This window comes from Lepisma saccharinum, chromosome 26 (genome assembly GCF_977018435.1).
Source record: "Lepisma saccharinum chromosome 26, izLepSacc3.1, whole genome shotgun sequence".
NCBI lineage: Eukaryota > Metazoa > Arthropoda > Insecta > Zygentoma > Lepismatidae > Lepisma > Lepisma saccharinum.
In genome coordinates, this window is record NC_139254.1 from 26,223,877 (window position 1) to 26,248,583 (window position 24,707).

Below are 24,707 nucleotides of genomic sequence, written 5' to 3' on the forward strand. Positions count from 1 at the left end.
AGCCCATCTTTGATTCTTGTACCATCACGGAGAACCCGAAATTAAATTCCAAATTTTGGTTTCTTCACTTCGATGTACTAATTCGTATGAATACATGGACAAAATATCATTACATTGGTGAGGTTTAGAGTTCTTCAATTCATCAATACAATTTTATAGATATGTACTTTGTAACAAGTCCCTTTCCGGTTTATGTACCATCACGAAAAACCAGGGAAATATTTTATAAATTTCTCCTTCCTTGCATAGACACTCACTTCACAAGAAAATATGGCCCAACTTTTATCGAATGTGTGAGTTATATATCTGCTTAATGTTTAAATAAAGTATCCTAAATGAGTACTGTCTATTAAGTCCATTTTTCATTTTTGTACCATTACAGAAAACTCGAAAATAATTCTAGAATTTTCTTTTTTTCACTTCCATGTACAAACTCGTTCGACTTAATGTACAATATGTTATTATATTGTTGAGGTTTAAGGCCTATAATCATTCAATAATATATTACGGACTAGTACTTTGTATCAAGTTCCTCTTTGATTTATGTACCGTCACGGAAAACCAGGGAAATATTTGTTTAAAATTCTTCCTTCCTCGCTAAGACAGGAATTTCACAAGAAAATATGAACCAAATATTATCTAATTTATGAGGTTTATAATTGATTAACGTTTAAATAAAATCTTCTAAACCAGTACTGTATATTAAGCCCCTTCTTGATGTTTGTACCGTCACAGAAAACCCAGGATATAATTTTTTAATTCTTACTTCTTCGCTAAGACAGGCAGTTTACAAGAAACAATGGACGAAATATTATCGAATATTTGAGGTTACTATCTAAGTAATCTTTAAATATAATCTTCTATATGGTTACCTTCAATTAAGCACCATTTTGATTTTTGTACCGTTACAGAAAACCCAAAATTAAATCTCAAATTCTAGTTCGTTAACTTCGATATACTACTTCGTACGTATACAGGGACAAAATGTTATTATATTGATGAGGTTTAGAGCTCCTTAAGCCTTCAATAATATTTTATTGACTAGTATTTTCATCAAGTTCTCATTTGATTTTTGTAGCATGAAGGAAAACCCGGGAAATATTTATTTTCTCTTACTTCTTCGCAAAGACATACAATTCACAAGAAACTATGGACCAAATATTATGGAATGTGTGAGGTTAGTATCTAAAAAATCTTTAAATATATCCTTCTTTGTGGCCACATAGAAAATTTTATTTAAAGATTACTTAGATACTAGCCCACATTCGATAATATTTGGCCCATAGTTTCTTGTAAACTGTTTGTCTTAGCAAAGAAGTAGGAATTAAAAAATATATCACGGGTTTTCCGTGGCGGTACAAAAATCAAAAAGGGGCTTATTATACAGTACTGATTCAGAAAATTTTATTTAAACATTAAGCAATTAAAAACTTCATAAATTCGATCAATTTGGTCTACAGTTTCTTGTGATCTGCGAGTCTTAGCGAAGAAGTAAGAGTTAAAAAAATATTTCCCTAGCTTTCCGTAACGGTACAAAAATTAAAAATGGGCTCAATATAAATTAACCGTATAGATTTTATATAAAGATTACTTAAATACTAACCTCATTCATTCGATAATATTTGGTCTACAGTTTATTGTGAAGTTCCTGTCTTAGCGAACAAGTAAGAATTTAGAAATATTTCCCGGGTTTTGCGTGACGGTACAAACATAAAAAACAAGTTTAATAGAAAGTAACCAGATAGTAGATTTTATTTAAAGATTACTTAGATACTAACCTCAAACATTCGATAATATGTGGTCCATAGTTTCTTGTGAACTGCTTGTCTTAGCGAGGAAGTAAGAATTAAAAAACTATAACCCATGTTTTGCGTGACGGTACAAAAATAAAAAAGAGGCTTAATATAAAGTACTCATCCAGAAGATTTTGTTTAAACATTAAGCAATTATAAACCTCACAAATTCAATAAAATATGGTTCATATTTTCTTGTGAACTGCGTGCTTTGGCGAGGAAGGAAGAACTTTAAAAAATATTTCCAGGTTTTCCGTGACGGTAAAAAAAAAAAAGAGTTTAATGGAAGTAACCAGATAGAAGATTTTAATTAAATATTACCTAGATACTGACCTCAAACATTCGATAATATTTTGTCCATAGTTTCTTGTGAACTGCTTGTCTTAGCGAAGAAGTAAGAATTAAAAAATATACGTATATCCGGGGTTTTCCGTGACGGTACAAAAATAAAAAAGGGCTTAATATAAGTACTGATTCAGAAGATTTTATTTAAACATTAAGCAATGATAAACCTCACAAATTCGATAATATTTGGTTCATATTCTCTTCTGAACTGCGTGCCTTAGCAAGGAAGAAAAAATTTGAAAAAATATTTCCCGGGTTTTCCGTTACGGTACAATAATAAAAAAAGGAACTTGATAGATATGTTAGTTAATAAAGTATTATTGAAGGATTAAATGAGCTCTAAACCTCACCAATATAATAACATTTTGTCCTTGTATACATACCAAGTAATATAATGAAGTTGACGAACTAAAATTTGAGATATATTTTCGGGTTTTGTGTAACGGTAAAAAATGAAAAAGAGGCTTAATAGAAAGTAACCATCTAGGAGATTTTATTTAAGGATTACTTAGATACTAACCTCACACATTCGATAATATTTGGTCCATAGTTTCTTGTGAAATTCCTGTCTTAGCGAAGAAGTAAGAGTTAATAAAATAATTCCCGGGTTTTCCGTGATGGTACAAAAATAAAAAAAAAATGTACTTAACACCAAATTATAGTCCACTAAATGTTAATGACGGATTAAAGAGATCTAAAGCTCACCAATATAATAACGTTTTGTCCATGAATTCATACTAATTAGAATATCGAAGTGAAAAAATAAAAATTTTGAGAATTATTTTCGGGTTTTTGCTAACGGTACAAAAATCAAAAAGGGGTTAATTGAAAGTAACCATATACAAGATTCTATATAAAGAATACTTAGATACTAACCTCACACATTCGATAACATTTTTTCTATAGTTTCTTGTGAAATTCCTGTCTTGAAGAAGAAGTAAGAATTAAGAAATATTTCCCGGATTTTCCTTGACGATACAAAAATCAAAAAGGAACTTGATAGAAATACTAGTCAATAAAATATTATTGAATGATTAAAGAGATCTATCCCTCACCAATATAATAACATTTTGTCTCTGTACACATAGGATGTAGTATATTAAAGTTAACGAACTAAAATTTGAGATTTATTTCGGGTTTTCTATAAGTGTACAAAAATCAAAAAGGGGCTTAATTGAAGGTAACCATATAGAAGATTTCATTTAAAGATTTCTCAAATACTAACCTTACATATTCGATAATAATTTGGTACATAGTTCCTTGTAAACTGCTTGTCTTAGTGAAGAAGTATGAATTAAAAAAAATATATCCCGGATTTCCCGTAATGGTACAAAAATAAAAAAAAGGCTTAATATAAGGTACTGATTCAGAAGATTTTATTTAAACATTAAGCAATTATAAACTTCACAAATCCGAATATATTTGGTTCATATTGTCTTGTGAACTGCGTGCATTAACGAGGAAGGAAGATTTAAAAAAAAAAAAAAATAGTTCCGGGCTTTCCGTGATTGTACAAAAATTAAAAATAAGTTTAATAGAAATTAACCACATAGACTGATTTTATTTAAAGATTACTTAGATACTAACCTCAAACATTCGATAATATCTGGTCCATAGTTTCTTGTGAATTGCATGTCTTGGTGAAGAAGCAAGAGTTAATAAAATATTTCCCTTGTTTTCCGTGATGGTACAAAAATCAAAGAGGAACTTGAAACAAAGTACTAGTCCGTAATATATTATTGAATGATTATAGGCCTTAAACCTCAACAATATAATAACATATTGTACATTAAGTCGAACGAGTTTGTACATGGAAGTGAAAAAAAGAAAATTCTAGAATTATTTTCGAGTTTTCTGTAATGGTACAAAAATGAAAAATGGACTTAATAGACAGTACTCATTTAGGATACTTTATTTAAACATTAAGCAGATATATAACTCACACATTCGATAAAAGTTGGCCCATATTTTCTTGTGAAGTTAGTGTCTATGCAAGGAAGGAGAAATTTATAAAATATTTCCCTGGTTTTTTGTGATGGTACAAAAACCGGAAAGGGACTTGTTACAAAGTACATATATATAAAATTGTATTGATACATTGAAGAGCTCTAAACCTCACCAATGTAATAATATTTTGTCCAAGTATTCATATGAATTAGCACATCGAAGTGAAGAAACCAAAATTTGAAAATTATTTTCGGTTTTCCGTAACGGTACAAAAATCAAAGATGGGTTTATTAGGAAGTAATCCTTCTAAAAATTTTATTTAAACATTGAGCTGAAAAAGGCCTCACACATTCGAAAAAAATTTGTCCAATTTTTTCTGTGAATTGCTGCCTTTAAGTAGTAAATACAAATATCAAATTTTGGGGGGAGGAATTTTTAAGAATCTTACAAAAATTGGATATCCACTTATTGCACACAGATATGTATATGGTTTATTTTTAAACGTTAGTGCAAAAATAGGATAATATTCTACCAATCAACACGAGACAGTACAAAAAAATATGTGGTTCCTAGGTACAAATTTTCCAGCCTCTTTTTCTGGTTGTTTCTGACAGGTAAAAAAAATTTAAATAGTGGTACAAAATGGTACATAAATAGCATAATATTTTGATGTGGATAACTTAGCCGAAACTGATAATGAGGTTGAGACGTTACTCTTCAACCTCAAATTTGATTTTCGTTTTTCGACAGTAAATTGAGTGATACAAAAATTATTTTTAACATTTTTGAGTAGTACAAAAATAGTACAAAGTTTGGCAAATGAGGTTTTGATGGTACAAAAATATGGGATTACAAAGTAATGGAGCCAAGTCGATGTGCTACTGTGGAAAGGTCGGAGGTTTTTTTTTTTAATTTTATTTTATTATTATTTTTTTATTTTGCATGCAGCCATCCATTGCCATGCATGCATTCTTGTTTCTGTTTTTGGATCTACAGTGCCGAGGTTTTCCACCTGAATTGTTGCTGTGTGAATGGATTGCGAGGTCGAGCAAATTTTAGACCTTATAAACGAGCAGTGTGACCAAGCAAACAAATAATCATATATGTATTGCTGAAAAATAATAATTTTTAAGCAAAATATTTGAGTGAATGCCACGCTGCCTGTGCATGTACTGGCATTATGGAAAAAGCATACACAGTGCTTCGAAACAACACAACATTCATTTTGTGAACAAAACAAAGGTAATTATTATGAAAATACAAAGCAATCATTACAGATCTTTAGCCAAATCTTCAGTGGTGTGTAAAATGAGAAAATAAAATATTGTTGCTGAAGCATTAATACATTATTTGTGATTATACAGGGTGTCTCATAAGTAATAGCACAAACTGACACAGGTGACAGTACATGATAATAGAAGCAAAAAAGTCTCAGTAAACATGGTCTGCAATCGAGCAGTTTTTGAGATAATTGTGAATGTGTGATTACATGCACACACTGATTTCATTGTTTGTAAACATCATCCTAGTTGGTAAAATGCTAATAATGTGTGCAAATCTGTGGTTACAAGCCGTCACTGATTGCATTTTGTAAACCAACTAGTGTTTTACATCTTGCACGGTCTGAGGTTTGCTCTTTGTTTACAAAACAGAACATTTCCACGAAGTGGCATTGTAATCAAACAGGATGTAAGGTGAATGTTCAATAAAAGCTATGAGATCTAAAATGACTTTCCTTATGCCAAACGTGCATGTAATTACATTTTCAAAAAGAGCTTGTGCACTGTGGTGTTAATGAAGGCAGTGGTCCTTTGTAATTAATCAGGAAACCTATTAAAACACAGAAATACGGAGCATTACCTGTACGCAATACTAAAACTGCATTTATCATTTTACCCACCATGAATTACAAGATGTGCTTTTATTGTTACATGAAAATAGCACAGGAGAAGAAGATCGGGTGTTGTTTGCATCACATACCATCACATTTGGTGTTCGCCTGCAATGAAGGTACATCCTCTTTCTCATAGGAGCTTCCATCTTTGTCTAATAGAACGACTCTTAAATTGTAGGTGTGGCCAGGAAGAAGTCCACTGATATTTTTTTCAACTATTCCATGAGCGATGGTTTCAGGGAATGCATGGAATTGAATTTCCATCCAGTTTTGTTCATGTAGTTCCTAGGAAAAAAATCACAGCAAAACATACAATCATTCCAATACTATTTAAATATCTATAGCAGTAGTACTATATATCCAGAAACTAAATGCTCAGTGGCTGTGGCCAAATCTGGAACTAACGATGGTATGAGAAATGGTTTGCAACATGTATCAATGACACTTCACATTTACAATACTACGTGAGTTTTGTCACAGTAATGTAGATGGGAGAGAATAAGTTGCCACAGAAGTCTAGTTCTGAGTTGCAGACTCTAATCCAGCTTGTAAAATTAAACTAGTGTATGTTAACAAAGTTTGCAAGATTGCTGATGATCCTTAAGGCAAAATTTCAAGTTGGTTTGTTTTTAGAGCCGACTGTTTTTTTATTACGTAATTGTCGACATTTATAAGTAGCAAAATACGATAAATCTAATTCCTCATCGATGGCACTGAAGATGTGTTTTTCGTGTAGTATCTCCAATACTAAATTACTTCTAACAGGAGGCAATATATAATAGATTATTGAAGAAAATTATATTTAGTAATTTCACTCACTCTAATAATGTCTTTCTTTGTTTTCCGGGAGTTGAAATAAGAAGCTGTAAGAAGGAAGTAAGAACTGCTTATATTATCCATTACCTTCTTGAATTGCAAACAACCCAGCATTTAAATGCCTTGCACTTACTTCGTGCCAGTTGGAAGTGCTTTATTGTTAACATATTAAAATTGGGAGTGCAAGAAAATAAAGAAGAAAAGACAAGAACTATTGCTTTGTATTCGAGAAATGAATAAATGAGTAAAAATGTCCATGCAAGATATCGTGAATGTTTGCAAAAACGTTACACATCAGGAATATGACAATAATTTTTAGAGCCTGTATGTTACGCCCCTGATTTGATTTAACTAGAGTTTAAAGCCAAATAAAAGGAGAATTTTTAAATGTTATTTCCTACAAAAAATAGCCTGTTCCATCTTTCTTCCCTCACTTCTATTTAATACATTTTTTGTATCAACCCCAAGAGATGCAAGGCCCCGGGCAGTCGCCCACTTTGCCCACCCCTTGATACGCCACTGCCTATACCTCCTTTACAAATTCTTGGGCACCCCGCTGCAAAACAACCAAGGATGACGTCATACTGCTGAGAGAACCTTCGCGTTCAGTGTGTGAATTGTGGGCTCAGACTGGAATCACGAAGTTTGTCAATTGTAGAACTGCGCATGCTCAACTCACAGTCTTCTTCAATGGACTGTTAAATCATACACGACAGAGGCTATCCTATATGTGACCGAATTCTAAATTCCTCATTTACAATATGTAGAGTTAACAAGAAAACATTGTGTTTGTAGTTTCGAGGAACACTAATTTGATTGTAATACGTATACTTATTATGATTAGCAGATAGAATATTGCAATATGGCGGCACCTGTGTAGACGTTGCAAGTAAGCTCAAGAAAAAAAAACATTTTTCAGGTAACAAGTGTAAAGAAACAATATTCTAAAAAAGCACGCATAGATCAGTTAGTTTTAAGAATAAAAACTTTTGTCTAGAAACAGTGAAAGTGAGAGTGTAAGTGTTAAAAAATTGACAAAAATGCATACGTGCTCTGATTGTGTTAAAGTAAAGCGAGAGGTTGAGATTCTCCAACTGGAACTTGCGACCAAGAATGAAATCATAAAATTACTCGAAATGGATAAATTAGACATTCTAAGAGAATAAAAGAGACAAGACAAGAAGCTAGAAAATGCGAAACACCCCAAAACATGGACGGAAGTTGTAAAACGCAACATAAAAAGGAAACCGACAAACTTGTCCACAAGAGAAGAAGAAGAAACCCACAGTGTACAAAACAAATTTGTTCACAGAAACTCATTTAAGGTTCTAGACAATGTAGAACTCAACACCATAACTTCCAAAAATGAAATCTCATCAAAATCAAACTTGAAAAAATCTGAGGCAGTAAATAATAAGAGCACACGTAGATCAAGCATAAAGGATAAGGGAAACATAACCAATAACCGATCAAAAAAGTCCACTCTAGAAAACATAGTTCATCAAAATAAAAAGTGCAAGGGCAAATTGCTGATTGTAGGAGATAGTCACAGCCATGGCATAGCAGGAAAACTAGCAGAAAAGTGTTCGGAGAATAAATATCAAGTTTCTGTATTCATGAAACCAGGGGCGCAAATGAGTGAAGTATTAAGTTCATTAGCCATCAAGTGCCAGGACTTTGGTAAAGAAGACTATGCAGTTATAATGGGGGGAGGGGGGGGTCAAATGACGTGGCCAAAAATGAGACCAAAATGGCAATACTAACACTGAAAAAATGATTTGACACAGTGCAGCATACAAATATTATTGTCTGTACAATCCCAAAAAGGCACGACCTGATCTCAACTTCATGTGTTAACCTTGAAGTAAATCATGCAAACTCAAAAGTTGCCAAAGTCTGCACATCCTTCCCCGTAGTTCAGCTCCTCTTCTGGCTCCACTACCAAAAAATTCTAATAAGAAGCAACCAACTTCTTCGATCAAGATAACAGAAGAGGAAATAAATGAAGCTACGAGGATCGAACAAGGAAAAGAAGTACAACATCCCCAAGAGAAGTACCTTTATCTATGAAGAATGTTAGTGCTGCCCAGAAGAATAAACATAATGGAAAAACGGGTAATGAAATGTGTGATGTGCAGTGTGCAGTGTACAGTGAAAATCCAATGGAAAAAACTCCTCGAGTAGCAATCAGATATGTATGCCCAAAAAGTACAGTGACGATTTTTTATGGTAAATAATATAAGTGACATAAATGAGAACAAAAATCCACCAATAAGAGATAGTTACTATGTAAAGGACAATAATTATAGAAACTGTGTAAATGTATATCATTTAAATGTTCAGGGTATATCAGGTAAAATACTAAATTTGGATCTTCTCATAAAAGAAGCAACTGAAATGGTACAAGGTCTATGCATTATAGAGCACAGGCTCTCAAAAGATGAAATCAAATTTGCACAAATTTACAATTATCAACTAATAAGCTTCTCCAGTAGATCAATGATTAGGCACAGAGGTACCAGCATGTTTGTTAAACTAGGTGTAACAGTGAAAGAAATTATCCCCAAAAGAGTACAACCAATTGAAACAAACTTTGAATTCAGCATCATATATCTCATTGACCTTAAAATCTTGGTTATCTGTTGCTATAGAACACCAGAGGGAGATTATGCAACTTTTATACAAAAATTAACAATGCTTTTGGATGAACTAATAGCACTAGAATCAGAAAGTATAATATGTGGGGATCTGAACATTGACTTCCTAAAAGACACAGGGCAGGGCATAAGGTACACTTTGTGATGACACAAACAAGTTACCAACTCTCCTACACGAATAACACCAACCTCAGTTTCATTAATAGACCACATGATCATCCACTGAGAAGCAAAAAAGAACCAGTGTAAAAATGTAAGTGTACATTATTCTGATCATGAAGCACAATTTCTTTCACTAGAGTGTAGGAACAAAAAAAATAACTGAGTCAAAAGCAACAAAGAAAATATACAAAAAAAACTATACATAAAGGAGACAATTGATATATTCATACAGAAGCTAGGGGAAGAAAGGTGGGATGCCATTTATCAACTACCCTGCACAAATAAGAAATTCAATGTCCTCCTAAATAAAATTTGCCTACTCTACAATGAATGCTTTCCTATAAAACAAGTAAATGTAAAAAATAAAGAAAAAATCCTGGATAACAAATTGAATAAAAATATCTAGCAGAAAAATAAAATTACTTCATGCAGAAAGTAAAGTAAATAATGACCCAAATTTTATAGCCTACTACAAAAAGTATAAGAAAACATACCAATTAGTATTAAAGCAGGCAAAAATCAGACTAATGACATAAGGATACAAACATCTGATAACAAATGTAAAGCCATGTGGGATATAATCCGAAGTGTAACATGTCCACACTCAAACACAAGAAAAAACATAACATTAAATGTAAAAGGCAAAGAGTTAACTAATCCATATGATGTAGCAAATGTATTCAACGCCTTATTTATAAACTCAGTACCATGTGCTGGCCAAAATAAAGAGATGACCAAGACAGGCGCAAAGGCTTTCACAGCTCTAAAAAATGAAAAATCAATCTTCATATCCATTTCTGAACTAGAATTAAGCGAAATATTCAGGTCATTAAAAAACAAGCATTCATTTGGATTTGATGAAATACCAGATTTTCTGATTAAATGTTGCTACAAACAGCTTTGTAAACCTCTCCTACACATCATAAATCATTCCTTTGAAACAGGTATCTTTCCTGACAGACTAAAAATAGCAATTGTAAAACCGATATACAAGAAAAATGATCCAAAAGATGTAGCCAATTATAGATCTATATCACAACTTTCTGTGTTCTCAAAAATTTTTGAACATGCAATGTTAATAAAAGTTGAAAAATTCTGTGAAAAGTATTCAGTACTAAGCAAGACACAACATGGTTTCACAAAGCAAAATAGCACAAATAAAGCCCTGATTGATCTCATTGAACAAGTGGGTGAATCATTTGATAACTGCAAACACACGCTTGGGATTTTCTGTGACCTGACAAAAGCCTTTGACTCAAGTCAATCACGAAATGCTCCTAAACAAACTAGAAAATTATGACATACGAGGACTAGCACATAAATGGTTTAGATCATATCATGAAAGAAAACAATTTGTAGAAATATGTTACTTAAATGCTGATGGAAATACAATATATAATCAATCTCCAGTTCAAAAAATAAATTGTGGAGTTCCCCAAGGCAGGATACTTGGACCTTTCCTATTCCTGCTCTATGTAAACGAAATTCCAAAACTTTTGGATGAGGCACAGGCTATACTGTATGCAGATGACTCAAACATTATATTAACAGATCACTGTGAGCATGCCTTAAAAAATAAAGTATATGACACATTGCTAAAGCTTAGCTGGTTTCAAGGAAATAATTTAATCCTAAATACAACCAAAACAAATTACATCAATTTTACAGCCTCTCAAACAAAAAAAAACACTTAAATATTAATGTTAAGTCCCAAAATACAGACTTAAAGCATGCAAAAGAAACTACATTTCTGGGTATTGTTTTCGATGAACACTTGAAATTCTCAAACCACATTGACATGCTTCAACAAAAATTAAGTAAAGTTTGTTTTGCACTGTGTGTAATGGTAAAAATTACCAGCTTTTGGTCTGTCAGAAGTCTCTAATCAGTAATAAGGTATAGAATCATGAGCTGGGGAAACAATGCACATAGCTCCATACTGTTTAAATTACAAAAAAAGAGCACTTCGAATTGTGGCAGGGGTCAATGGGAAATATTCTTGCAGAAATCTCTTCCATAACTTCCGCTTGTTGACATTACCCTATTTGTACATGAATGTTTGGTATACATCTAACAAAATATTAGTACTTTCGAAACCAATGAAGATATCCATAGCCTGAACACGAGACATAAAGATAAAAGTCTCTACAAGAAGGGACCTAAAAACTCAGCAGTTGACCTGTATAACAAATTGCCCAGAGAGTTAAGACACAAACCAAAAGTGGAAAGGTTTAAAAATCAAATCAAAACCATGCTAATTAAACATTCATTTTACAGCGTACAAAAATATACAGAGGCAACACTCATCCTTTGAATGCATACAGAGTGTGAAGGACTCCAGGTCTTGTGTATGTGTAACCAGAATAAATGTTAAAAGGTATGGTTTTAGTTACCAAACATGCAGAGCTTGCTGTTGCACATCAAACTAAAATTGTCAAGTATAATATCTTTATATGCAAGGGTCATAATACACCAATATATATGTGTGTATCTTATGTTAAAATTACCAAACTTTATTATCATGTACTTCTATTTGACATGTCCTATACTACTATGTGTAACCAAGATAAATGTTAAAAGGTATAGTTAGTTACCATACATGCAGAGCTTGCTGTTGCACCTCAAACTAAAATTGTCAAGTATAATATCTTTATATGCAAAGGTTATAATACACCAATATATATGTGTGTATCTAATGTTAAAATTACGAAAATTTATTATTATGTACTTCTATTTGACATGTCCTATACTACAGATGTACCTACTTGTACAAAATTGTAGTCCTTGCATGCAAATAAAACATATCATATCATATCAACAAATGGGTAGGAGCATATAAGCGATAAATCAAGAAGCATGGTGTGGTCTGGTCACTATGATACCTGCTCACCACACAAAGGGTCCCCAGTTCGATTCTCCCCATAGCACTGTTTTTTAAGGCTAGAATGCCAACTAATGCAAGCCTGTAAAAAATTTTATTGAGTATTTGATGACAAATGTATTTATTTTTAATGGAAACTGCTCAATACAAAACTACTTTAATAAAGTTCAAACCATAAAATGAAACATAAATAGAGTTAATGTAATAATAATAGAAATGTTAATAGTGTATTATTTAAATCTAATGTTTGCATAGAAGTGATGTAACTATATTACTTTCTTGTGCATCATGGGTTTACTGATGAAGCTATGCTATTAAATCTTCCCTCTAAATCCATAAACAGACGCAAACGTTAATGTTGTAATTGTTAGTAGCCTCGTGGGAAGCTGTCATTTCATAAAGTGATGTCTCTTGCAATGTTTTATTTATATTTCTTCAGTTTCTATTAAAATAGTAAATGATTTATGTTGTTTTATACCTTGAAAAATTATGTAGTTTTAGGCATTGTATACATGCAGTGAGCAAATAAGATATCGACTTTGTATCACAGCACTCATCATTCCCTATCCACATACAAACGTTTCTTAAAAATTGAAAGAATATCATCACCTCCCCCCCTCCCGGCCGACATCAATATCCCTTGCTTACAAAATTACTCGTCTCTCCACTGCACAGAAGGTTTGATTGTGATTGAACAAAGGTATGATGTCATATAGTCATATATCGTATCGTGAATGCTACACGTTGAGGCAGAGACCACTCTTCCACGACCCTTTGGGTAACGTCCTATTGCAGAGCAATCAAGGAACTAATTTTATGTGTGTGAATTATATCGTGCAAAACAAGCTTCTCTGTGCATGATCCCTATTTCCCTACACTTCCGTTAAATACCTAAACTTGCATTTATTGTCGAATTACATATAAAGGCGTATAATATTTTCTTTACAGACACATAAGTGGACAAATGAAATGCTTTGTGAACATGACATTGTGGTCAAGTCGGTATGATAACTTCCCAACATACCAATGGTCCTGGGTTCGCCTCTCGTCAAAAGCAGATTTTTTTACATATGTGGAAAGTCATGTGAACGAGACACACAGTTTTTGCTTTGCATATCACGCAAGATCAAGAAACAGTGGAATGTTAATGTGGAAATTCCTAGCAGCCACGTCAAAAATTCGAGCTTTCATTGAAAAAAAATATTGATTGAGTTATGAATAGAATTTCCATTTTTAAAACAAAAAGTAGCTATATGAGTAGAGAGATAGGCCAAGGCCCTTCGAGAGATGTCACGCCATGGGTTATTTATTATTTTTTTATTTATTTAAGAAGGAAAAATCTAAGGTGGTTTTCGGAATTAGCAGGTGAAATCATGGATTAAAAATTCATGAACTGTGGTTACAGATTAAGAAAAAATCACTGTCTAAATGTGGATTCAAACACACTCATGTTGGTGCCTCATTGGTAACTAAAAAAAAAAAAATCCCTAGCTGGGCTCAAACACTGCATCCTTCAGAGTGTGAAGCCGTAACACTAACCACTCACCTACACCTCCTATTGGTAGGTATTTGTTTACTTATCATGTAAGTTTTCGAATTGTTTCACTACTGGCGACTCAATTTTTTTTTCGCTTATTTTCTTTCAGATGTAGTTGTTTTTCCAGACCGATACATTTTTTTACCTTCTGCCACCCATGGAGATCCTTATTGAATACTTTATTGGGACACAACTCACAGAAAAGAGAATGTCTTAGTTTTAAAAAAAACTGAGGTGGCAATGATGTGTCCAGTCACACATTTGACCTCAAAATTTTTCATCTTTGGAGTTTTGCTTGCAACACCACCATCAACCAAGCATTTATTTTCTGGGCATATAGTACTTGTTTCATACAAATATAGTTAACATGTTAATTTCAGTAAGAAAATGTTGGAAGAAAGATAATATGAGCATGTTATGTTACGTGAAACAAGTGAGAGGGAATGAGAATAAGACATGATGATGATTCGATGATTGTTACTCATTATGAGAACAATACAATTTTATGGACATGAACACACAAACACAGACACAATGAGAGAGAGAAGGGGGAAGGAGAACACAGGTTAGGCTCATACAACCATTGAGGATAAATTTTTAAAATCGTAATCCAGAAAAATTTTGTCAAACATTTTTGGTTTTAATTGTAGTATGTGTTTGATACTTATTTTAAAAGCAGTATATATTTCTAATAATTACTGGAAACTATTTTCTAGGTGAGGTTTATATCATAAAGAGACATTTAGGACAGAAAGAAAATTAATGCAATGAACCAGTTTTATATTTCTAATATGACTTACCTTAAATTGAAGCTGGTAATAAATTGGTGTACCTTTGCCCTTGTAGTCAGAACTGTTAAATCTTATAGCTAGACTTGTATAGTCTGAGCTCATCAAATGAGGAGAAGAAGACAGAACAGTGTAAGCTAAAAATAAAAGGTATTAAAGCAATATTACTCTAAACATTTTGGCAAACAATGTGCATTTTCTCATACTCTCTAATAACAAAGTTAATGCACCAATTTGAGTCAGAAGTTAGATACATTGCAATTACTATTTAGAATTTGCAAACTCAATAGAAAACTGCAAAAAAGCTTGTGAAATTAGATACATGAAACAACAGACATGTAATCCATTAGTTTTATAAATATGTAAAATCTGGTATATTTCCTTATTCTCTCTAATATTTTATCTCAGAAAGATTGGGTGGTAAATTTGGCACCATTAATTCTTGTGTTTAAAGGTAATATTTGCATTGGCAATATAGTATTACATCTGAAAAGCATACTTTTATACAATGGCACCATACTGGTGTCATTTCTTTGTGCGTAGTAGAATACAATGTTTGTTTTATTTTGAAGAAATACTTGTAATTGTCTGATAATATTTGAAACCTAAAATCGGATACACAATGTAGTAATTTGTTTTCTGCAAGCATTTCATAGATTTTTACTTTGTTACAAAATGTAAAAAAAACAACAAAAAAAACAGAGTTAACTACCTTCTAAAATTTTGGTAAAGAATTGAAGTAAAATCAGGGGGAAAAAACTAAAGTTCTTGCTATTCTGTGACAATATCCTGTTACTGAGTTACCTGGTCATAGACAGAAAAATATTTGGGGGGGGGGGTTAACCATAATTAATCATGTAGTTAATAGTATTACATGCAGTCACTAAACACTATATGTGTTTCATGGCATCGAATATTGGTTAAATTTAAATACTATGCTAGCCAGCCTGCAGGAATAGTAAGAGTAACGTATGAAGTTAGGGGGTTCCAGGTTTGAACTCTAGTCAAGCATGGGTACATTCTCATCGTCGCGGTTAACCCACAAAGTAGAAAAGCAACATAAAATAACTAAAATAGAAACTTATATGCAGTAAATTTTTGAAAATAATACAGAAAACTCCTACTTAATGCTTCAAGTATGTTCTCGCAAGAAAGAAAGCAGTTAGTGGATACAGAAATGAATAATATGTGGCAGCCATAATATTTAAAATGTGACACACACAAAAGTCAAATTCAAACTTTTCTACTACAATAATGATCATCATGATGATGATGATGATAATAATAATAAAGGGAGAACAACTCACCAAAATGGAAGCTACAATACAAAATGCCGAGAACGCTTTGAAAATTGGTCAAGCACATACTCAGGGTTTATCTTTATGTTGCGATGAACAGACATCAATGCCAGACCATTGAGTCGATTTTAACTGGTGGAATTTCGAAGATAAGTCTTCAGTTGTCTGAGTGATGAAAATGTCCTTTCCGGTGAAGAAGTGGAAACTGGAGCCTGGAGCTAGTATCTGTAGAAATTTACTGATGTTGGAAAATAATGAAGAATTGCACTGCACAAATCCTTCTATAGCAGACTTAGGTTGTGTGTTGTGCTTCTCCCATTTTGATTTCCACACCGTAAATTCAGTGTGGGCAATACTGGGCTCTGGAAGGCAGTTTTTATAAAAGCCTATTCATTCCTTCAGGTCCTCACTATTGGTTGTTACACATTTACTTGGATGACATTTTGCAAAGAAGAGATCAATGTCCTGTGTCATTGGAAAAATATTCATCTTATAATACTCCTCACAGGTCATAGAGGGGATATTGTCTCTATGAGCTTGTCTTTTCATGATCCTTGCAAAATCCATATGGCCAACATTTTCACTGACCATGCAAATGGCATAGACCAAAATCTTCTTGAATTCCTCTTCTATATTTTCAATCAGACAGACACTTGAAAAGAAGTGGGAATATAATCAAAATGTCCATCAGCTATTCATTGATTTCAAAAAAGCATATGATTCGGTCAAAAGAGATAAATTATATAATATATTAGTCGAGTTTGGAATACCTAAGAAGCTTGTTAGTATGATAAAAGTATGCACCAGTGAAACAGAATGTAAAATTCGTTTGGGTATTAATGTGTATAACAAATTTACAATTCATGATGGGTTAAAACAAGGAGATGCATTATCTCCATTGCTCTTTAATTTTGCCTTAGAATATGCTGTTAGGAAGGTAAAAGAAACTAAAGAAGGACTAAAATTAAACGGTGTGACTCAGTTGTTAGCATATGCAGATGATGTAGACTTATTAGGGGATGATATAAATACAATTAAGAATAATGCTAAAATATTTTTCAAAACTGCTAAAGAGATAGGTTTGGAAGTTAGCAAAGAGAAAACTAAATATATGCTTACAGGCCGAAACCAAGTGTTAGGTAATAATCAAAATCTAATTATTAATAGCAACTCGTTTGAACCAGTTTCCAAATTCAAATACTTAGGAGTAATATTAACAAATGAAAATTATATTAAAGAGGAAATAAAAAGTAGGCTTAATTCAGGAAATGCATGTTACTTCTCTCTTCATAAACTTTTGTCTTCTCGTTTATTATCTAACAAACTAAAAGTTAAAATATACAAAACAGTAATTTTGCCTGTAGTATTATATGGGTGTGAAACTTGGTCCCTTACATTGCAAGAGGAACATAAATTGAGAGTATTTGAAAATAAGATCCTTAGGAAAATATTTGGACCTAAAAGGGATGAGGAGACAGGTGAGTGGAGAAGGTTACATAATTTAGAACTACATAAGTTGTATTCATGTCCAGATATTATTAGAATAATTAAATCAAGAAGACTTAGGTGGGCAGGCCATGTGGCACGAATGGGAGAGGAAAGAGGAGTTTGCAGGATTCTTGTTGGGAAACCTGATGGTAAGAGACCTATAGGAAGGCCAAGACGAAGTTTGGAGGGACAACGTAGAGATGGACCTAAAGGAAATCGGTAGGGATGGAAAAGAGTATATAAATCTTGCTCAAGATAGGGACAGATGGAAGGCCTGTGTTGCTGCAGCCATGAACCTTTGGGTTTAAGAAGGCTAGAGAGTTAGTTAGTTAGTTAGTTAGGGCATATAAAGTATTGATAATGTAGTCTACATGGTTGCAAGCTTCTGCTAAGTCAGCATTTACAGCATGGAGTTATCTACGTACATAGAGTCAGGGTATAAAAAGATATGTTCTCCAAAATCAGGAGGGGAAAAAACGAATTTAGCTCCTTTAATAGCACTTAGCAATTGGCATGCCTTTTGAGCAGTCTCTTTGTTTGTAGATGATTCTAGTAACTCCAGTGCATTCACTACAGCTGGGTACAACAATTAAAATTGGATAACACTCTTGTGCTTATGGACCCATCCTGTTTTACAAAGACCTAACAGAGTTCCATGTTGACATTCTGAAAGGTTTTCTTTTATTGCTGTTTTTAGAGCTTCGTTTCTTTGAGGAGACGAGCCGAATAAATTTGCAACAGAGTGAATGCTTCCTAGTCAATTGCGTATGGGCGATAGAGTACAGGAATTTGCCAAGGCAAGGTTCAAGGAATGAGCACTACAATGGACATAAAGAGCCATGGCGTGGTCCTTCTTAATATATTCATTAACACCATGAAGATAACCGCTCATGGCTGACTCCCTGTTGAACCAAGAAATTACAGTTTATGTTATTTCATTTTAAGGTTGCAGAAAGCAGTGTGGCCAAGCCCTTAAGATCGACTGCTGGAACAAATTCAAGGAAGTCTTGGCCAATTTTACCTTCCTTCACATCTACATAATGCACACATTTACAGATACCTGTTCGCCTTGTAATCAAGGGGTCCCGGGTTCGATACCCGGTGGAGGCACATAGTGGTTCGGATCCCACTTTAAACTGTAGGTCCAGTCCCGATTAGCCTTACTGTGCACAAAGTGGACTTAAAACACCAAATCAAACCAAACCAAACAGATACCTGTTCAATTCGAGAAATGTATGTAGTGTCGTCTGCCATGCCAGAGAAACATTCGGCAGCATTCACTTTCTCCACTACCTCTTTCTTAGTTATGTCACCACCTATCATAATTAACTCATTCTGAATGGTAGGGCTTGTGTACTTTGAAATGAATGCACCCGATTCCAAATGTTTCTGAAGCACCATGTCACCTGCACTTACACAGAACTGTAGTAAGGCACAGAAATTACTGTACTTTATTTCACCCTCTTTAGACTTCATCACGTTTCCAAAGTCATCCGGTCCATGAAGGGCAACTTCTTGACGGCCGCAGAGAATAATTGTTTCTATAATGAAGTGTAATTTCTCGTGATTTTCAGCTCCTTCTTTAGCTCGCTTCCGACTCAATTGGTCCACTATCTTATTAGTTTTCTCTTCAGTCACTTTATGAAATTTTCGGCTAGCTCTAAACAACCGTTTATGGTATCACATATTCGCATGATTTGCAAAATGTTACAAAGCATTTTATAAATTGCAGTGTTCTTTGGCAATGAGGGCTAGGGCATTGCATGTAGGTATGGGGAAAAAATATTTTTAAAAATTATATGGTGCACCCCTCCTATGTTGTTTCTACTGGCAAAATATGAATGCATACCAAATTTTAGATCATTTGGTGATGTTTTGACCCCCGCCCAACACGATTAACTGATTTGGTTTATTAATCATGGTTTTCCTACACTAAAATCATGACAAAAATGTTTGCAATATAAGACAGTTTATTATACAGAGAAGACAAACTACATATATAGTAACTAACAAGTATGGTAATAGTGTACACAAAATCATATGAAATCACTTTACTGGATTTATGGTTTTGTGGAGGAGAGTGCTGTTAAGTTCTTTAATGTCTCTTTTTGAGAGCTGGGAATTTTTTTGCGGTGATATTCGACCACTTGCAATAAGAACTGTTTTTGTGTTTCATCATTGGTAACGCTAGTTGAGAAGTCTTGGATTAGTTTCACAGCCCGTTCCGACAGATCATTCACCACTTTGACATGCCACACTATGTCTCAGCTTCTTGGTAATTGGGATCATTATGCCATTCACTAACAGGTTTTCTTAGCCAGTCGCCGCCAATTCCCATACTGTGAAACAAGTACCAGGATTTAGGCCCAATAAGGGATGATAGTTTTGTACTGTGGCTAAAAATAGGAAAAGTTGGATGGCCCCTTTCAAACTCTTTTGGTCGAGGAATTCGGAGCAATGTTCGAGCAATCTGCTGCCGTTCTGAAGAGGAAAGTCTGTTTGAAAATAGAGAGAACACAGCATATTTTTCGGTTAAGTATCAGAAGTGCCTTTCCATGGCTTTTATGGCTGCATTTGCAACTTGAGGATCATGCTTGCAATACATGTTCAAGTCATGCCATAGCTTGAGATCATTATACACTGCATCGGCACCAATGGATGAAGAGAGCCAGTTTTCAACGTATAATAGTGCATTAAATTTGCATAGTGCTTCCAGTTTACTGATCATGTCCTTCTCATATCCTGCTTGAGCACTGAAAGCAAACATCTTTGCAGGATACAAAATGGATGGTATCCATCGAGCTTGATGCTCTGCTCCTGGTTTCAGCCAGTGTATTCCTCTTTCAGGTGTCTCACCCAGAAGTATCAACATCAATTCAGCACACTCCCGAAAGTCAGCGCGAGGTAGCAAGTTCTTTCTATTTGGAGTAGAAAGTATTCTCTTCAGTGATTGTATAGAATTTTCCATAGTCAGTTTCAAACTCCTGTCTTTGATTTCTAGGATGTTAAAACCAGCTTCTGTGTTAATAGTTGACCAAATAGAGTCTCTGAATTGAATGAAATTGGTGTTTTCAGGACCTGATGTTGCACCAAACAATTCTTTGTGAACTGAACTCAGAATTCTTTCAAATATGTGATGCCGACAAGCCAGCATAAAAAACTTCTTGTCAAAGAGGTTTTCCAGCCTAACACAAGCTCCAATTTTCCATCCTGAGTTTGAAGCTCTAGTGTCAAAAACAAGGGATCTCACATTATCTGAAATCTCCCACTCGTTTGCGAGGGCAAACGTGGCGCTTGCTTGTTCTTCACCTGTTGTGTTTGTAATTACAGGGATACCAAGAACTTTGCCTTCTTCACAGACTGGCATACCAGATACCAAAATCGCTAGTCTTTCTTTGTTTTCTTTTTTGAAGTCTGGAACCAGCTTACCATCCCAATGTAGTGTTGAGTGCTTCGGTGCTGTGAATGTAGCCTTAATTGCTTGCGCTGATGATTTCCTAACTTCTTTACCTGCTGTCCATGTGCTTTTAATTGAAAGAGTTGCTTTTTTCAGTGGAACGCCACCTTCTGTAAGAATTGCTCCCATGAATGCTGTTCGTTGACCAGCTGATAGATTAAGCCTGTCTCCCATGGTTGATATGATTTTGCTTGTAAATGGATTTCTGGGTAGATTTAAAGCATTGATGACCTTTTTCTATGAAGTGTTGTACCTGTACCTGTTGCGTCACTGCTAGTTGAAGGAAATACAAACTCAGGATCTTCAATTGCATCAGGTTCAGCATCCAAGCCATCCAAATCACTTGAATCAAGGCTACCAATTTTATCAAATTCTAGGCTAGTACTTGTGTTTGTTTGTCTTGATTGAAGCTTCCTTTTGGCGACGCTTCTCCCTCGCAGCACGCTCAATTTCTTTTTCGTAATGAGATAATTTCCTCATAACTTTTGCAAAGTATGTCTTATCAAAAACACCTAACTCCATTTTTCAACATGATCTTTGATCTTCTAAGAATTGCACATCTTCCAGAACCATTTTTCTAGTCCTACATCTGTCATGTTCTATAATAGAAATAGCATTGTCATGTGCTATGTCAAAGAGTAGAAGAAGAGATTTGAGAAAGCTTTCACTCTCAGCTGGAAAATTCTTCCTTGTTTTATGTTTCCGAAGATTTTCGTATTGCACAATTAATTTATTGCGTTTTGCTTTGGAATGACCCTCTCTGACAGGCGTCACTGGAATGCCAGAAAGCTCCCAAAACTTTTCTGCCTTCAGGATAACGAATTGTATAACATCATCCCTTTTATCTTTCTGCATGGGTCCACGATTGAGAAAAACAAAGTAGCAAAGCACATCCCCATCGGTGGGCAGTTGAGATCCTTTTTTCAGGGTCAAATCTTGCAGTAAATTACTTAAGAGCCTCGCTTCGGACACTTCTCTATCATCCTTTCTAAGTACCGGGCAGTTTGGTGTGGATGAAATTGAAGGAACTGCTTCATGAGGTGGTTCTTTTCCCATATTTTCACTCATTTCTGCCTTGGTTACAACGTATAAAAGAAAAAGATAACTTGTTGCCATGTTGTCAATGTCCGTAAAATGAACAAAGTATATAAAATTACAAACAACAGAACAGACAACTATTTTTCAGGTGGGCGGGGGTCAAAACATGGCCTACAGACCTGAAAATTTGCAGGCGATTATGTTTCAATAATAGTAACAATATGGCAGGGGTGCACAAGAAACTTTCGAAAAAAAAATTTTTTGCAATGGCCTAATGAGGGCCTCTAAATGTTGATGCCCCCTTTGCCCCCTTCTTCCTCTCGAAAAGCAGTACACACGCTTTGCACAATGAGCCTTCCATTTTCCTGGAATAGGCTACCCACAGAAACTTTTCACACCACGTTAGCTGAAATCTCAGATTTCGTGAAGTTCTGTACAGGAAAGTATATCTTGATGAAGGAACCCACAGATTCTTCAAAAGTTCTTTTTTTTTTTTTCAGATCGTTGAGATTTGCTACTTTAAAGTAAAGATCAATCTCATTTTCACAGAAAGAACTATCACTATTAGTTACCAACAAATCAGCTGATACATTTGTCATAATATCATTTTACTTGTCATTTGTTGATTTCACGGCGAAGTTATCATTAGAGGTGTCACCACTGTTGCATCCCTTTTCACTTTTAGGTTTTTTCTTGAAAAACATCCCAATCAAGAGTTGTCCACTTCTCCCATCCACACTGCATTTAACTTTTATCTTTGCAAAGCACCTAAACTCCAGCACAAGCAACACATGCGTATCAGTGATATCACACCACAAGGACGCAAACTAAGAGAACAAAGATACTTCCATCCAGCAATGACAAATTTGAGACTGGAGGCTATTGGCTAGAACAACAATTGGACTATAAGATTCATGTTTGTTTGACAGTCAAATCTAAATTCAACCATTTGTCATAATGCAGATGCATCTCAGCACATGGTGCAGTGATATTCCCAGTAGGGAAACTGCTCAAACAAGGGATTTTGGGTGGTGGTGGGGGAATAACATCAAAGCTTAAGGGCGTACAAAAAGGCAAATCCACAGGTTCAGATCTTCTTCCCTCACACTTCATTTCTGCTTGTGCAAATGAACTCACTCCCCCGTTAGTAATCCTCTACAATAAAATCCTGGAAACAGGTTTTTTTCCCCCGCGGATGGAAAAAAGCTCTCGTGACCCCCCAGTTTTCAAATCAGGAAACAAACACAATATTAGCAATTACCGTCCAATCTCCCTTCTGCCAATATTCTCCAATGTATTCGAATCACTAATTTTCGATCATCTCAGATGGAATCTAAGAACTGTCATAGCCCCTCAGCAGCATGGTTTCGTGCAGGGCAGATCCACAACCACGAACTTAGCAGTGATAACACAAAGCATAGCGGACTGTATAAACAACAAAGGACAGTTGGATGTTATCTACACAGACCTCAGCAAAGCATTCGACAGAATAAACCATTCCATCCTTCTACAGAAACTACTTAGTGTTGGAATCTGTGGTAACTTGCACAAATTACTAGCAAGCTATCTTGTGATCGCACACAAGCAGTTGTACTAAATGGGTTCACCTCGGCCGAGAGACGAGTTTCGTCGGGAGTCCCCCAGGGATCCAATTTAGGTCCATACCTTTTCCTTCTGTTCGTCAACGATATTTTGGGCCACCCGCAAAAAGTCAATATTCTAATGTACGCAGACGATATGAAACTGTACTATCCAATCAGCTCATTGAATGACTGTCACATGCTGCAGGAAGGCCTAAACTCCTTCGCAAACTGGTGTAAGCAGACGGGAATGATCATAAATGTGAATAAGTGCAACGTAATGTCATTCACCAACAGGAAAACAACCATTACACACGAGTATAAAATTGGCAGCTTGACGGTGAGGCGTACGAGAGTTGTCGTTGACCTCAGTGTCCACTTCACATCCGACCTGTCGTTCAACACCCATTATCAAGCCTTAGTGAAAAGGTATATAAAGCTAGTTGGTTTCATTAGAAGAAATTTTCTGTTTAATTTTTCTGTGCCTATGGTTGTATCAAGTCCCATATGGAATCCACAGTACAAAACATGGCAAGAGGAAGTGGAGAGCGTCCAAAGGCAGTTTGTGAAATGGCTGTGCTTCAAGGTGAACATTGATTATCGCAAAAAGAACTATACATCTTTATGCAAGCATTTCGGTCTGGAAACTTTGTTCAACAGAAGAGTCGTCAGTGATGTCATTTTTTTTTACAGAAACTGATTAATCACGGCTGTGAGTGTTCTCCACTGTTAGAAAGTATAAACTTTAATGTAGGCCGACACAGTGCAAGAAACTGAAAATTATTCTGCACGGAGAGGTCAAGGGTCAACATGCATAGGTTTTCACCTGCAGTGCGCATGAAGGACACGGTGAATAAACTATTAAAAACTGTAGACTTTGATATGTTCACAGACTCACGTAGTGTGCTGAAAAAAAAGATAATCACAACAATAAGTTCATAAATTGATGTAAATATTGTGTACATAGACGTTCATACTTTCTTGTATTCTTTTTTTCTCTCTCTTCTATCTTGTTATTTATTCACA

At 34.7% G+C, this 24,707-nt stretch overlaps 1 protein-coding gene across 1 annotated transcript in view; it reads right to left on the reverse strand.

Moving 5' to 3' along the window:
- The window catches only part of LOC145979600 (uncharacterized), a 279,253-nt gene that overhangs the window by 59,167 nt on the left and 195,379 nt on the right, over window positions 1–24,707 (reverse strand). The window contains exons 19-20 of the mRNA XM_083112566.1: window positions 14,833–14,957; window positions 6,066–6,264 (exon numbers count right to left, since the gene is read on the reverse strand). Coding sequence (XP_082968692.1) covers window positions 6,066–6,264; window positions 14,833–14,957 — 324 coding nt within the window. The remainder of the gene's footprint in view (window positions 1–6,065; window positions 6,265–14,832; window positions 14,958–24,707) is intronic.